General features: G+C 53.1%; 1 protein-coding gene across 3 annotated transcripts in view; it reads left to right on the top strand.

Annotated features, from left to right (window-relative positions):
• Positions 1 to 10,019, top strand: part of GNB1L (G protein subunit beta 1 like) — a 58,011-nt gene extending 47,992 nt beyond the window's left edge. For all 3 annotated transcript variants that reach the window (XM_054592698.1, XM_054592700.1, XM_054592701.1), the window contains one exon: positions 9,465 to 10,019. In XM_054592698.1, the coding sequence (XP_054448673.1) occupies positions 9,465 to 9,716 (252 nt within the window). In that variant the 3' untranslated portion in view covers positions 9,717 to 10,019. The remainder of the gene's footprint in view (positions 1 to 9,464) is intronic.
• Positions 10,020 to 16,505: the final 6,486 nt, after the last annotated feature.

Raw genomic sequence — 16,505 nt, 5'->3', positions numbered from 1 at the left:
AATCCTTTAGCCTTCCACCTCCCTTCAGGTGTAGCTGTCTCTCTCACTGAGCTGGTTTCACACAGAGGTGTGTCTCCTCATTGCTCTTTTGTGCTGTGAATGTTGCCAGCGCGTTTGCGTCTCAGGGTGTCCTCTCCAGAGGCAGGGATGGCTGTCCTCAGGAATCCTGTAGCGGGGACACTGACGGTGCGCACAGTCCCAGCTGCTTCTCTAGGTCCCTGCCGCCCCTCCCAGGGCTGTGAAGAGTCGGCCGCCAGTCTAGTCACCAGCCTTTGTGGGTCCGTCCCACAAATTTTGATTTATTGTGTCTTCATTTTTATTCGGTTGAAAATTCTTTCTATTTTCCCTTGTGATTTCTTCTTTGATCCAGTGGTTCCTTAGAAGTATATTATTTAATTTCCAAATATTTGTTGAATTTGTGGATATCTTTAATCTAGTTTAATTCTGCTGTCAGTGAAGGTACCCTGTACAATGTCAGTATGCAGATATTTATTGAGGGTTGTGTTTCGGCCCAGCACATGGTGTGTCTTGGTGAAAGCGCATGTGTTCTGCAGTTGTTGGGCGGAGTGTTCTGTCAGCCCGACTTAGGTCGAGGTGCTCGGTAGTGTTGTTCAGGTCTCCAGCATCCTTACCCATCTTTTTGTCTGGCTTTCTACCCGTTACTGAGTGAGGTCTTACAGTCTCTGAGTGTGGTTGTGAATGTTCCTGTTTTCTCCCCTCAAGTTCCGTCAGTTTTACTTCATGGATTTGAAAGCTCTGTCATTAGGATTGTAAGCATTCAATATGGTTACCGCATCCTGCCGAATGGTCATTTTATGAAACGTCCTCTGTCTCTCTTGTGACATCCTTTGTCCTGAAGTCGGCTTTGTCTGATACTGGAACTGCGGCACGCGCTCTCTTATGTTTCCTCTTTGCGTGATACAGCTCTCTTTCACTTTTGACCTGTCTGGATCTCTTTATATTTAAAAGCGTCTTTTGTAGTCTTGCTTTTTGATCCTTTCTGACAATCTCTGCCTTTTAATTGGAGCATTTAGTCTGTTTGCACTTAATATAATTAGTGATGTGGCTGGCGTCAAGCCTACCTTCGTGGCGCTTGTTTCCCACTTGTCACTTCTGCTTTGACCTTCTCTGACCCCTTCCCGGCCTCCCTGTGCACTAGCGCATATTTGTGTGTTCGTACTCCATTTCACTTCCTCTCCTGGCGCCTACACTCTGTGGCTCTTGTCATAGTTTTTTTCCGACTGTTTGCTCATAGGCTAACAGTGTGTATCCTTAACTTACCCAGGTGTCCTCCGGGTCGTCACATAGCCTGTCACATGCCACAGCCCCGCACCAGCCTGGTTTCATCGCCCACCCTCCCACCCTCTCTGCTCTGCTGTTACAGGGTTCACTTTCACACTCGCCGTAAACTCGACCTTACACTCTTACCAGTTTTACATTAAAGCATCCGTTGTTATTTCTTAAAACTTACCAGATAGAAAAACCGTAGCATTTTATTCTCACTCCACTCTTCCCATTTCTGGTGCTCTTCCTGTAGATGTGAGCTTCTATCTGGCTTTATTTCCCTCTAGAGGGGAGAATATCCTTAGCATTTCTTGTAGTGTAGTTCCACTGGCAAAAAGTTTTCTCGCTTTTGTTTCTCAGAAAAATGTCTTTATCTCACCCTCCTTTTTAAAGACTTCTGCCCGCAGAATTTAGGGATGATAGTTTTGGTTTTCTCCTTGCACTTTAAAGCCGTTGTTCCATTGTCTCCTGGCCCCCATTGTTTCTCAAGAGAACTCATCGTGACTTACTTCCCACACGCTGTTGCCTCATCCCGTGGCCGTTTCCCAGGTTTTCTCTTCACCCGTTGTTGTCAGCAGTTTGGCTCCGCGGGACTTCTGTGAGTCAGACAGTTTGATGCCGCCCCATAGGTCCCCAAGGCTCTGCTCGGTTTTCTTCAATCTTTTCCTCTTTCTTCTTCAGGTCAGGTCATAGCTATTAATGTGTCTTCTAGTTTACTGATTAAAAAAAAAAAAAAAGACATTTCCAATCTGCTGTTGAGCTTACACTACAAATTTTTCATTTCAGTTTTGAGCTTTTAGTGGTACATTTTCTCTTATGGTTCGTGTGTGTGTGTTGTGTGTGTGGCTTTTTTTTTTTAGAGCAATTTTAGGTTCACATCAAAATCTCAAACACCCCTACGCCACAGCCCCCATTATCAACATCTCCAACAGAAAACTTGTCACAACCTCTGATGGGTCTACGCTGACACAGTGTCACCCGGAGTTTATACTTCACATTCTGTTCACTGTTGGAGGCGCACATCCTGTGCGTGTACACGTGTCTCCCCCATTACGGCATCACACCGTGCATGTATTTCCATTGCCCCCCAAATCACCTGTGCTCCGCCTACTCCTCCCTCTCTCCCTCCCCACTAATTCCTGGTGACCACTGATCTTTTTACTGTCTCCATAGTTTTGCCTTTTCCAGAACGCCATGTAGTTGGAATTACACAGTATGTGGCCTTTTCAGATTGGCCTCCTTCACTTAGTAATATGCGCTTAGGTTTCTTCCATGTCTTTTCATGGCTTGATAGCTCATTTCTTTGTAGTGCTGAGTAATATGTGACTGTCTGCATGTACTGCAGTTTATTCGTTCACCTACTGAAAGGTACCTTAGTAGCTTTCAAGTTTTGGCAGTTGTAAATAAATCCGCTATAAATATCCATGTCTGGTTTTTGAGTGGACATAAATTCCTTCTCCTTTGGGGGAAATAGGAAAGAGTGCAGTTGCTACATTGTATGGTGAGAGCATGTTTAGTTCTGTAAGAAGCCACCAAACTGTCTTTCAAAGTGGCTGTACTGTTGTCCACTGCCGCCAGCCATGAGCGGAAGTTCCTGTTGCTCTGCATCCTCCCCAGCATTTGGAGGTGTCTGTGTTCTGGATTTTAGGCTTTCTGGTGGGTGTGTAGTGGTATCCTGTGGTTTTAATTTGCATGTCCCTGATGACAAATGAGGGAAGCTTTTTTTCTTTTTTTAGGGATATTTAGTGAATTTATTCAAATAAAGGAAGCTTAAATGATACAGAACTGAAAATATTAGAAATCTACATACGATATAAAGCGAATATAAATTAGCCAGCTCTATATGAACATTTCCCGCTAAGGATTCATACAAATAAATATTCCCCTTTTTCTTTTATACATACATGACCTGATAATTCTGGCAAAATAATGCCAGAGATGTTAAAAGTATCCTCGAATTTTAAAGATGGTGTGGAATAAGTTTGAACAATAACATTCTACATGGATGGAAATTCTGGATTTAATTCCATACCTTTATCATGCCAGAAGCATGATTGGTTTTAATTTTTTTAAAATTGATATTAGTTCACACACATTGGCTTATTAATAATTAAGGTATTTTGTATACAAAAACTTTTCAATGTAATAGCTGCACACATTTGAGTGTTTTCTTATAAAAATACAGTCTTAAAAAAGTAATGATGCTTAGTGTTTGTGGTTTCTAGTAATAAGTTTCCTTATTTTTTCACATAGAGTAAAGTTATGTTCTCACGCAGGATTGCATTAAGATCCAATAGTTGTTTGGGTTTTTTTATCCTTACCTGGGGACATTATTTTTATTGCTTTTAGGTGGAGGACAGGGGTTGGGGGTAGAGAGAGAAACATCGATTGGTTGCCTCCCACATGTGCCCTAACCGAGGATCAAACCCAAAACCTCGATCTGTGCCCTGACCTGGAACCAAACCCACAGCCTTTCAGTGTACGGGACGCTGCTCCAACGAACGGGGCCACGCTGGCCGGGTGATGCCATGCTCTCTTGAATACAGGCGCCCCCATCCAGCCCTGGCGCCGATGAACTGCGCTCGGCAGCCCAGGAAGTCCTGGGTGAGTCCCACCTGGGGCCATTCAAAAGTGCCTGTCAGCAATTTATTTTAATAGAAAAATAAACCAGTGGTGTGTTCAGTCCCTTGTCCCCTGGGGACAAATGCAATGGGTGTGTTTGATTTCATGAGCTACAGTGCAGCCAACAAGAAAAATGTATAAAATCAGCTTCATACAGCTTAAGCTGTGACATTTGAAACAAATCGTTATTGCGTTAGCTGTCACACCAGTAACTCTAGAATCTAAGGAAAAATATATTACAGGGGGTTTTATAAACTCTTTCAAATGTACTGATAAAATAATGTATAATCATTTGAAAACATGGCTGGGTTTTCTACTCTGTAAATAAGGCTTCCTGTCATCCCTGTGCACATTTTCTACGTCAACTCCATGTGCCGTTCCCAGCCCTGAACCCTCACCTTCCAGGGTGCGGACAGTAGAGACTTCTTTAAACAAACCTGGTGAGCGTAGAGTCACTTTTTCATTCTGGCCTGACCCTGCCCGGGAGGTAGAATATTCGGAGCAGTGACAGACTCGTCTGAAATACATGTCCAGTCGGAGGGGGCCCCAGAGGCTGGTGCTGCGAAGCTCTGAGTGTGCCCCCGCCTCCCCTCTAGCTCCTCAGGTGGGAGGAGGGCTTCATAAACATGCAGGGCCACCTTTGCTCTGCTCCCCTCCAAAGCCCTGCTCAGGAAAGCCAGAGAACCAGTGGCCTGGGGCATGTGCTTTCTGAAACTTCCATGAAGCAAATTCTGCAAAATAAACCTGGGTAGGAAATACACCAGACGGCGCTGCTTCTCAGTGCATGGCACCCTCCCAGGAGGGGCGCGGGCCTGTCCGACCTCAGTCTCCTGGGTCCGAGACGCGCTGTGAGAGACCCGCGTGGTGTGGCTGAAGCCCCTGCAGAGTGGCGGCTGCTGCCTCTTCCCCAGGCTGGGGGCGGAGGGGGTCCCCTCTGGCCTGGGCCACATGGACTTGTAGGAGCCGCACAGGACGAGGCTGAGCAGGGGCAGACATGCGCCCCCCGCCCGCCTCTGCCGCAACCACACCGCCACGACCATACGGCGAGGCCTCAGGCCGGGAGCGTCATTTCTTAGACTTATGTGCCCTCTGCAGATCTTTGGTGAGGTGTCTGTTGAGGTCTTTGACCCATATTTTAATTAGCTTGTTTGTTTTCTTGTTGCTGGGTTTTAAGAGTTGTTTGTATGTTCTGGACGACAATCAGATGTGTCTTTTGCAAATATTTTCCTCAGTCTGTGGTGTGTCTTTTCATTCTCTTGACAGTGCCTTTCGCAGAGCAGAACATGTTAATTTTAAGGAAATCCAGCTTACCAATTCTTTCTTTCATGGAGTGAGCCTTTGGTGTTGTATTTGAGACGGTACTGCCCGACCCCAGGGCATCTAGATTTTGTCCTGTGTTGTCTTCTAGGAGTTTTATAGTTTTGCATTTCATATTTGGGTCTGTGATCCATTTTTAGTTAATTTTTGTAAAAGGCATAAGGTCTGTGTGTAATTCATTTATTTTGCATGTGGATGTCTAGCTGTCGCAGCACCAATTGTTGAAAAGATTGTTGTTGCTCCATTGTACTTCCTTTGCTCCTTTGTCCAAGATCAAGCCAACTGTGTCACACGGGTCTACTTCTGAGCTCTCTAGTCTATTACGTCGACCTACTTGCTACCCTTTCATTAGGGCCACATTGCCCAGTCACGGCCATCTCATAGGAAGTCGTAGAGTCAGGTGGCACCAGTCTTCCGGCCTTGTTTCCTCCTTTAATACTGTGTTGGCCATTCTGGGCAGGTTCTTTGTTGGTAATTTTCATTTTTTTATTAATAGTTCCTCTCTGTTCACTCATTAAGATAATTTTTTAGTAATTAATGCATTTGTCTTTTTTTATTAAACATATAAATAGGTGCTTTAAAGTCTTTGATACTTTCAACATCTGTGACGTTCTGGATCAATTTCTATTAACTGCTTTTTTTTTTTTTCCTTTTGACCAATGGGTCATGTATCTCTGCTTTTTTGCTTGTATAATAATTTTTTATTTGTGTGTTGGACATTGCAAATAATACATAATAGAAGCTCTAAATTCCATTATTTTGCCTTGAGGAGTGTTCACTTTTATTCTTCCAGGCAGTCCAGTTACTGGCTTTCACCTTGAACTTGTGTAGGTTCAGTTCTGGGCTCTGGTAGGGCAGGTCTGTAGTTTTGCATTGTATGTTTGGGTCTGTGACCCAGGTCACCCAGGTTCATTCTCAGGCTTCTCTAATGAGGTGGGACCAACTTCTACACTTGGAGGGCCTGGTTTCCCGCTCTGTCACAGCAAGTCTAGAGGGGTCCCTACCCAAAGACGGAACCCTCATTTTTGAAGCCAGGCGTCTCAGTGGGTATTGGGTGTCACACAGCCTTTGCCCTCTGGCCCCGCGGACCCTGAGATCACTGTTGCTCTCCTGTATCCGTTCTGTTCAGCCCTGTAGCAGCCACTGTCTGGCAAACCTGGCGTGGTGCTCTGAACGTGCACAGCCCAGCCTCACACAGAACTCATGGGACCACCCACGGCCTTCAGTCCCTCCACCATCTCCCTCCACCCTGCTGCCGTGCCCCACAGACTTCGGCTGCTCCGGCTGCCCCACACTCGGACCCCTGCCTCATCAGCTTCACGTAGCTACGGGGCTCCACCTGGAGTTGGGGCTGGGACATCTCCCAGGGCGGCGAGCTGCTGGGGCATCTGGGAGACTTCTCTCATCAGCTGCCCTTCCCTCCTGCTGTCCAGCGCCCGGACACAGTTGCTTAGCATATTTTGTCCAGTTCAGTGGTTGTTTATAGCAGGAGGACTGGTCTGGTACGAGTTACTCCATCGTAGCCACTTCCCTATTCTTGCTTCGTAAGTAAAAAGACTGTTTGTTTGTTGAACCGGTATTTACAGCTCGTTACTGTGAGTTGTACCCGTCATTGTGAAGTACGGCATATAGTCTGACTCAATGCTTTTGGCTCTGAACTCAGTCTTTGCTAAGATTGGACCCGTTTCTCTCGTCTGCAGTCTCGTGGCTAATCATCCTTCTGGTGTCTCTCTCATACATAGCACAGATTTGGATTTAACTTTGGATTCCAGTCATAATTCTGTTTTTATTCCTTTATGGAGAAATACAAGGGCAAATACTAGGAAGCAAAGGTACCTAATGTCTGTGGTTGGGGGGGTGGAGGAAATAATATTTTGTCATTATTTACAGAGGGGTATCAGATGATCTCTCAAATATGAGGTTGACTATTGTGTCTTTTCCCCAAATGACAAAAGATGAGCAAATCAGTGAACTTAAAATCCCATCTCTCTTGCTACCCTCCCATATTTCTGTTAGTTACATAACCGGTTCTAAAGCCATAATCCCCATATTGTTTTAGACCTAATCCTACAGGTAAGTAGATTCAATTTTCCCTGCCAGGCCATTTGCTGTATTTCTCCAGTTTTCTTATGAGACTGGGGTTAATCCTCTAGTCCTTCAAGAAGAGCTTATGGGAGCATATTCTTTGGTTCTTACATGTTCAAAAATGCTTGTCTATTGTTTTTGCACTTGAGCGGCAGTTTGGCTGGATATGAAATTCTTGGGCCATGCCTCCCTTCACGGCCTCTGCAGGCATCACTCTGCCGTCTGCTGGCACTGATATGGCCATGGGACGTTCTGAGGACAGCCTATACCTTACCCCCATCAACTGACTTGATCTGTTTGCCTCACCACAAAAGGGACTTTATTGACTATTGCGTCCAATGATTTTACTAGGCGTACCTTAACACTGACTATTCTGTAGCCTTTCTTTGGACTTGGATCATAGGATTTCAATTTCTAGAAATTAAGATTGCTTTTCTAGGGCTGGCCAGGTAGCTCAGTTGGCTAGAGTGTCGTCCCGATACACCACGGTTATGGGTTGGATTCCCAGTCAGGGCACAGGCAGGAAGAAACCAGTGAATGCATAAATAAGTAGAACAGCAAATCAGTGTTTCTCCTCTCTCCCCTCACCTCTAAAATCAATTAAAAAATTGATTTTCTAAAGCAGAGAATGCTAGCGCGCCTCTGCGGGTCTCTCGTGCCTGTTTTCTGCCCAGTCCATCGTAGCCCTTTGTTTCCTGTCCCCTTTGCTTACTTGGTGCCGCTCCTGCCTTCACCGCCTTATTAGAGTCCCCCAGCCTCGGCCTGCTGCCTCCGATTCTCCTTCTTTTCTTTGAGTTTCCTCCCCGCTCCTCCTGTGCTCTGCCTGTTCAAGTTTCCTCCTCTGTTTTTCTGCTTTGGGTGTTTGTTTTATGAAGGTAACTGCTTCATGACATTTTATGAACTTATGGCTAAAAAATGCTGGTTGGCAATTTCCATTTGCTTCCGAGGAACATTGCCGTTTGTTTTTCCGTGTTTCCTTCCTTCTTTCGCCTTGTGTTATCTTTGTAGAAATGAGTCGTTCTCCACTGAGGTCACCATGGCCCCACTGGGAGGGGAATTAGGAGAAAAGGGGGTGCTGGTGAGGGGTGGGCAGTGAGAGCTGCTTGTCCCCAGTCCTAGGCCAGACCCAGGAGCCAGGGAGGAAGTGGCCCTTCGGGGCCATCACAATGATGGCAAAGTGCCTGCCATTTCCTGTGTGGGGACAGAGACATCGGATGCCCTGCAGCGCACGGCACAGTCCTGTGTAACCAAGAACAGCCGTGACCCCTAGGCAGCTCTGGTTGCAGAGGCGCGTGGCGGGGGGGGGCCGCCCCGGCACGGAGGAGGACGGGGCGCTCAGTTGCAAGGACGCCGGCCCGGACGGTTGCGCCACACAGGTGGGACCTGCGTGTGCAACCCCTTGCTGTGTGCCAGCGCCGGCCGTCTCCTGGGACCCCGGCCGGGACGCAAGGCCTTTCCCGTAGCCCAGCCATCCCTGCAGCTCCCCCCGCCTCCTGTGTCTCCAGTGTTGCCGTCCACTCGTCCTGTGCGCACGTTGTGGGCTCCCACTCGTGGCAGCACTTGAACCCCTCACGCATCCCGAGGTTTCACGTAATCTCAGTTTTGCTGAAGATGGAGTTTGCATTTGTTGTACTCCTCGCGAGGCAGTGGGTGCGAGGCTCCCCCAAAGGAGAGATGCTGACTTGATGTTGCTGTCAAGCCGGAGACATTCTGCTCGCCTGGATGCCCGGGTGCAGCACCCTTCTGCGGTGACCGGCCTCAGGGCCCAGCCCACTGAGGCTTCTCCTGGAAGCCCGATGGGAGGGGACCGAGCAGCCCGACTTCCCAGCAGACCTCATGCAGGGGGCTTGTGCAGGGATGCAGCTCCGTGGGGCCTCAGGGGCTCCCTGAGGAAGGGCCTAAGTCCTCCATCGTAACCCGAGGGTTTGGCCAAAGGCAGGGGTCAGGCCGCTCCCCTTGGCGGGCCTGCGCCCAGCTCCCAGGAGGAAGAGGGTATGTTTGCAGAGGTGTGCGGCCGTCCTAGCAGCCCGCATTCCCCTCCTTGTTCTAGCTGCTGCACCGGGGGCGGGGGCGGGGGCAGGGTTCGTGGGGGGGAGCCTCTGCGCCAAGTCTAAGGAGCCACCTAATGGTTCTGCCTGCCCCCCTCAATCTCACAGGTGTGCCGAACTCACGAACTCACCAATCCCGGGGTCTCTGACGTCAAGATCCGGCCTGACCGGAAGATCCTGGCCACTGCGGGCTGGGACCATTGTGTTCGCGTGTTTCACTGGCGGACGATGAAGCCACTGGCTGTGCTGACCTTCCACGCCTCTGCTGTCCACTGCTTGGCCTTCGCTGCAGATGGCTTGCTGGCAGCGGGGTCCAAAGATCATCACATCAGCGTCTGGTCACTCTACCCACGCTCGTGACTTGGCCACTCCCTGTCCCAGCCACACAGAGGGCAGGGAGGTGGTGCCCACACCTTGCCCTGACCCAGGCATGCGGAGCCCAGGCCTCAGGACCCCTGAGGACATCAAGTCACTGGTTACGAGAAGGGCTTGGTCTGTGGAGTCCTTGCTTTTTGCATGAGACCTGTTTCCTTTTGTGAAATTCATCATCTATATAGCAGTGACTCTGTGGTTTACAAAAAAGAACTGGGCCAGACACCTGGGCACATGTGACCTGGGTTAGAGGCCAACCTGGAGCAAGGGGGTGTTTTACAGTAAACTTGAAGTTGCAAATCTATAGTCTCGAGGTATGAATTCTCCAAGGAACCCCCCCCCCCGCACCTTTTCCCCCTCAGGGTCAGAGCCAAGAGTCATTGACTCAGACCCTCCCCTGGGCAGCGTGGTCGGCCCCCACCCAACAAGGGACCCTGAGTGTGGTCCCCAGGACCGTTGGCTCCACGTAGCTCCTCACCCTGAGGGTGGGCCGGAGCTGAGACGCACAGGCACTGAGGCTGGGACAGGGAAGGGAGTGACCAGCACCTGCCGCGGGGAAGCGCGGCAGGAAGGGGTGCCGAGGAGGGACCAAAGGCAACTGGGCAGAGACAGCCCGTGGGCAGGGTCGGGCCAATCATAGGATGGGTGGGAGGAAGGGCCACCTTGAGGAGAGTGAGACTAAGGATGGCAAAGGGCCACATCCAGGACGGCTTCTGGGCAGGAAGCACCACAGCTGTAGATGAGGCAGGCCGGGCCCTCCTGGCACCCAGGACACAGTGACAGCCGCACCACACACACAGGGCAGCCGGGCATCGGCAGCCCAATCAGGCAGGGCACCCAGAGTCCCCTCCCATACGTGGCCAAGCCCTGCCGCCAGGGCATTTTCTCCTAAAGCTAGATTGTGGGTAGGGAAGAAACAGGATCCTTAAAATTGGGATGGGAGCTGTGGGCAGGCCCCAGCAAAGCCGGGGGCCTCATACCCCTTTGTTCCGCCAGCTGCTTTGCCAGAAGAGCCCCTTTGGCCCTGCCAGAGGAGGTCAGCCCTTCTTTACCTGAGGACCTAGAATGGCTTCGCCCTAGGCAGGGGCCTCAGGGGACACTCGGGATCCTCAGCCCCGCCCTGCTTTGCTTATAACCAGATTCAGGTCCCAGCAGGCCCCCAAGGGTGAGGTACAAAGTGTGACCCATGAGGAGGTGGCTACGCTCCAAAAGAGCCGCATGGTTCGCCCGGCCTAGGCCGGCAGAAATCTGGCGAACACGTGTGGGATCCAGGTGGCAGGAATATGAGATGCATCAGGCCAAATCCATTGAAACAGGTCCACTAACAGAGGGTCTGGACTCGATGCCGCAGCTCGAGGGATTAGAAGGGCCTCTAAGGTCTTGTTGGTAGTTTGAAACGTGGACCACGAGGCAGGTACACTAAGTTAGGGTTGAAACACCAGAACTGCCCTGGGGTTCCACAGAGGGGGGCCTGAGGGCTTACAGAGGTCGAGGTGTTCCAGGGGACTTGCCATGGGTGTCCGGCTCACCCACCTCAGGGGGGCCCGGAGGGCACGCCTTCCCCATGGCTGTGAGGAATTCGGCTGTGAGGGGCCTGGCACCCCAGAAGGATTCAGCAGTCGTTTTCCTCTGCCAGTCAGAGACGACAGCAGGAGCTGCTGCCACAGAACAGGGATCTCTAACTGCAGCAGTTCCCGGGCTGTCAGGGCCTATGGGGGCCACTCAGTTGCCAAAGACAGGGTGGGCATGGTTGTCGTGGTGGCCGGTGCGGTCACCTGCCACCTGCAGCCTGACTCGTGGAGGCGCAGGCACGGACTGGTGATCGGGGGTCCCTGGGAATGGAATCGAGGGGCAAGCTGCTAAAGTCTGACTCGGTCCACACGAGCGGAAGTGCTGTGGGCCTAGGAAACGGACATCTGACCTGGGCCACCAAAACAGGCCCAGCCCCTCCATCACAGACCCAGGCCCCTGCAGGGAAGACCCCACCACACTGCTGGGAGTGGGCACCGCCGGTCTCTGCCCTGCCTCCACCCGGGGCCGCGACCGCCCCCCAGGACCTGAGCACCATCCCTGGAAGGCAGGCCTGATCCCAAGCTCATGATCGCCTAGTGCAGGGACTGGCCTCCCACGCTGGCCCCGTGGTTCGGGGGTGCAGCCAGGTGTCCCCCACCACCTCAGGGAGGGGCCATGCCAGCCCCTGAGGGTCCTGTAGCCAAGATTCCCACATCGTGAACGTCAGTGAGGAGGAGTAGCCGCAACCTGCACCGCATCAGACGTGAGGGAGGCTGCGGGGGAGCCATGCTCTGGGTGCTCCTCACAGGTCAGGGATGGTGGGGGGGTCACCTCACCAAGCCACAGCCTAGCCACAGCGCCCCCCAGAGGCCTCGCCTTGGGGCAGCCACCAGAGTCTGTCAGGGCCATCGCAGAACATACACCATCCACCTTGTCTCCGCGGAGACGTCTGCCGCTCACATGGCTGATGGTTGTGGATGGCCCTTTCAGAAGATGAGCCTCGACTGCCCTCCAGCAAAGCTGCACAGCCATTTCCAGAGATGTCCATGCCCTGGAGACTGGACCGCAGGTGACGATGGCCATGGGCTAATGCCAGATAGCAGTGAGCTCTGTCAGACGAGGCTCCACACCCGCCTGGCCGTCTCACGGAAGCAAAACCGTGAACACTTGCAAAGGGCAAGGGGCGACATCCCTCCTTGGGTGCTGGGGACAGTGGGGCTGCGCTGTGGCAATGCTGTGCAAGAAAGGGGTGCCTCATCCGTTGCTCTGCGCCCTGCTGGAACCCACTGCCATGCCAGGACACCCCGCGGCCATCCTGCCTCAGCTTGGACCCCCAGGCGCCAGGCACGGAGCTGGTGCAGCCTCAGGGGACTGTGACACTGCTTCCTGACTGAGGGAATGTGCCCCTGCCCCTGTGTAAGTTTGTGTCATAGCTCACCAAGCATCTCGATGACTCTGTCTTTCAGCAGAATCACTGTATTGATAAAGATGGCCGTGGAGGGGTGTTACAGAGGAAGGGAGAGGCACTGCTAGTCAGCACCAGGCGCCTTCAGGACTCTGAGGCGAGCCGTTGTGCCGGCTGCTGGCGTCCTGCGCCTAGACGTCAGAGAGGAGGTGTCGGGGACGCAGACCCCGTGCCCGTGCCCGCCCTCGCCCTCACGTTGAAGGTGCACGCAGAGGCTCGCAGAGCATCACGGGCAACTGGCTCGACCTGGGCTCCCGGCGTCCACTGAGTCATGTGCTCGTGAGCAGTGTCCTGGGGACATCTTGTGGCCAAATCTCAGTGTGTGGGGACCAAGTCGGACTGTGACGGATGTCCCCTGAGCCCCCTGCACCTGACGTGCCCTCCTTGGTGCAGAGCCGGGCCTGAGTCCGGGGCTGGGTGGGTAAGGTGGCAGGTTCCTCAGCCTCCGAGCCTTAATGGAGGTCACATGGGAAGATTGGTGGCGGAGGGTTTTGTTTACTCAGCTGAGCCGCCTAGAAAAACAGTGACACCAACTGTACTAGGGACATTGGTGTCCGAACAAGCGGGCCCTCCAGGTCATTTTCTGGGCTCCCCCTCTATACCCACGGCAGGAGCAGGGGCATTAGCAGGCCACTGCAAACCCGAAGAGACTCGAACCTCCCACACCATAAGAAACGGGCCCTGTTCCAGACACCCAGCTTGCGGCAGATGCTTCTTGCTCACAAAGCTTCAGATTATCCCTGTCCTGTCTCCAGGGCCAGGTCCTTCCTCAAACCTGACCAAGTGCTGGGAGCCAGCTGAGCTACGGAACCCAGGCGTGCGGGGGCACTGCCATCTTTCGGCAGCTGTGACCCCTGTGGTGGGGGGACTTTAGCCAGTTTCTCTCGCCACGCAGCGTGGACTGCCGCATGGACACAGGTGCTGTCCCCGCGTTGCTCCCATCGGACAGGTAGGTGCCCTGTGAGGAGTAGCCTCTGTGCAGCTCCGAGGCCGAGCGTGCTCTCACAGTTAGTTCCTTGGATGGTAACTTTGGTCCCTCTACATTCTGGGAGTGGCTTCTTTATTTCCTTTACATGAATGTTCACAGCAGCTTTATTCAAAACTAGAAATAACCAAGATGTCTCTTGGCAGGTGAACGGAGATGCGAACTGTGGTTGGTCCGGGCCATGGGGTTCCCCCTGCCTGGCTGGACCCGGCGGCCTTGGGGAGAAGGCGCAGCCGTGGGCGGCCCGCTGGGGCCATCTTGGGCCAGGAAGCTCAGCGTGCCCGTATCCTCCCCCCGCCACCTGGCCTGCCCAGCTGGGGTCACATGAGGCGCCCCCGGGGACACGCCCGCACAGAGATTGTTCTGGGCATGGCCTCCCAACGCTCTGAGTAATCCATGGGGCTCAGGCATAGGACAGCATGAGGCCTCATACCCCACTGAAAAGTTTCGTCTAGCTCCATTTTACCACTACACAAAAGGCCTGCTTTTCCTTAAAGATGTTTCCATATACCCCACATCAGCCAATAAGCCGGTCCCGGGCAGTCCAGCTGCCAGCAAATGTCCTTGACCCGTTAGACAGGAGAGAGGGCGGGGCCCAGGCCAGGCCACTGACCCTTGCTGCAGGCCATGTGGGGAGCCCCACGCCTGGTCTCACACCTGGAGGCCAGTGGCACTGGTGCATTTGCTGACAGGTGGCGTCTGCCTATCCCCATGGGTGTTCGGGGAGGGGCTGAGGGCTGGACGACCCCGCGTCCAGCCGTCGCTGGCCCTGTTCGCCCCCGCCTTTGTGCCAGGCATTTCCAGCGGGGGCCCCCCAGGCCCAACACACCCAGCCACATCTGTCTGAGCATCGGGTGGCTTTGCAAAATCAGTCCCCTGAGCCCTGGCCGGTGTGGCTAAGCTGGGCATCATCCTGCAAAGTGAAGGGTCGCCAGTTCGATTCCCGATCAGGGCACCTGCCTGGGTTGCAGGCTCAGTCCCTGGTCAGGGTGCATATAAAAAGGCAATCGGTTGACATTTCTCACATTGATGTTTCTCTCCCTCTCTTTCTCCTTTCCCCCTCCCTAAAAGTTGATAAATAAAATCGTTAAAAACATTGAAAAGAAAAATCATGGTTTTCTCTATGGTTCCAAAGTGCTTTTTCTGGCTACGTCAGCTGTTCACTGAGTAACCTCCGCTGGGACTTAAATTTAAGTGCCGTTTCGTTCAGGAGTCACTTCCGTTTTACTCAGTCCATGGTGGCTAAACTGTGATGACTGTGCCACAGCCACCGACCTTATTTTCCCAGTCGTCAGCCGCTTTCTGTGAGCTGGCAGGACCTGGGAGAAGGCTGCGCAATGGTGCCAAGTGGAGAAAACAGCTGGGACGGAGTCCCAAGTTTCTCCAGGACAAGCGCGAGGGGACCTGCTGGACAGGCAGTCTCTCATCACGTGCCCTCATGCTGTTGGCAAGACATTTCCCAGGCTGTCTGACCCGCCAGCTGAGCCACGCGGAGTGCGTTCCCCTGTCTCCCCCAGTGTTCGTCATTAACGTTCCCTTAGGTCATGGTGAAGCTGCTCACAACCAGAGAAAACTTATATTTGGGGACAGCGACAGATGTTTCCCGTGGACGGTTCCAGCTCTGCTCGGTGTGTTCTGCTGTCCTGTCCCTACTCAGCGTGGGCACAGCACAGCCAGGGTCGCTGCTCGTGGCCTTGCAGGCTGCAGTCCAGCATCAGCGGCCCGGGCACCTCTTCCAGGCCGTGTGGCTGTTGGCAGGATGCAAAGCCCCGTGTCACAGGAGAGGCCCCAGGCTCCCAGAGGCCGCCCTGCTTCTCCACGGCCAGCAGGAGTGGCCTTGGGGTGTTCCATGCAGTGACTTCCATGGCCCAGTGTAGGATCCGGACGTTCTGCCACAAAGTCAAGGCATCCCTGGTCGCTGCCTTCAGTGCAGGACAAGGGGCCCCTCTGATCAGCAGGGCTGCGGCTGTTCCCCGTCTCCAGGCCACTGCTGCGGGGAGGCCAGTGGCTCTGCAGGGAGATAGAGAAGGCCCGGCGGCCCTGGACAGCCGCGCGGGCAGCTGAATGGCCCAGCACGGGCACCTGGCGAGAGACAGTATGAGAGGGACCTGCTGCTGACCCTCTCCCTGCCCTGTGGCTGCCCTGCACGGTGGGCCCCACAGCCACCCTCTGCCCCCGCAGGTGCGCAGCACTTACCCAGCATCCCGCTGCCGGCGGGTTCCTCTCAGACAAGCAGGAGGCTCACGGCAGACCCGGCTGTGACCAGGGACACGGCTTGAGGTCTTCAGGATTCACCACCTTTCCCTGCACTTCCTAAGGTTTGCAGATGGGACAGTGACAGAAAGCCGTGTGCTCAGGAAATATGCAAACCGGCCTGTGTGTGACGGCAGGGGACCCCAGGAGCTGGATGCTGAGGACGACCCAGGGAAGGGCCTGCTGGGGCGCAGCAGCCTGCGAGACCTCGCTGCGCTGGCTCGGCAGGCTGGCTTTGTGCTGACGTGCGGTGCGTGTCTTTACACTCCTGAGTGAGTGATGTTCAATCAGGTGTTTCCCACCTGTGTCTCTGCCAAGAAGCCACAGAACACCCTGTACACAAAAGGACTGTTTGCACAAAGAAAAAACATTCCTTCAGGGGGTTCTTTAGAAACGCTTGATACTCAACTAGCTATAACTTCATGGGAAAGCCTGGTGTTAAAGACAAGCTGGCACGGACGAAGACCTTAAAGCTGAGCTTGCTGTGCACCTGTGCTTCAGTGAAGACAGGCCACCTCCCCATCCCGCAGCCCCACATCCAGCCCGCGCCCCGTCTCCTGCA

Source organism: Pteronotus mesoamericanus, unplaced genomic scaffold, assembly GCF_021234165.1.
Source record: "Pteronotus mesoamericanus isolate MK-2021 breed Mesoamerican mustached bat unplaced genomic scaffold, CSHL_Meso_final scaffold_371, whole genome shotgun sequence".
NCBI lineage: Eukaryota > Metazoa > Chordata > Mammalia > Chiroptera > Mormoopidae > Pteronotus > Pteronotus mesoamericanus.
The sequence above is the reverse complement of the archived record's forward strand: the minus strand, read 5'-3'. Positions and strand labels throughout refer to the sequence as shown.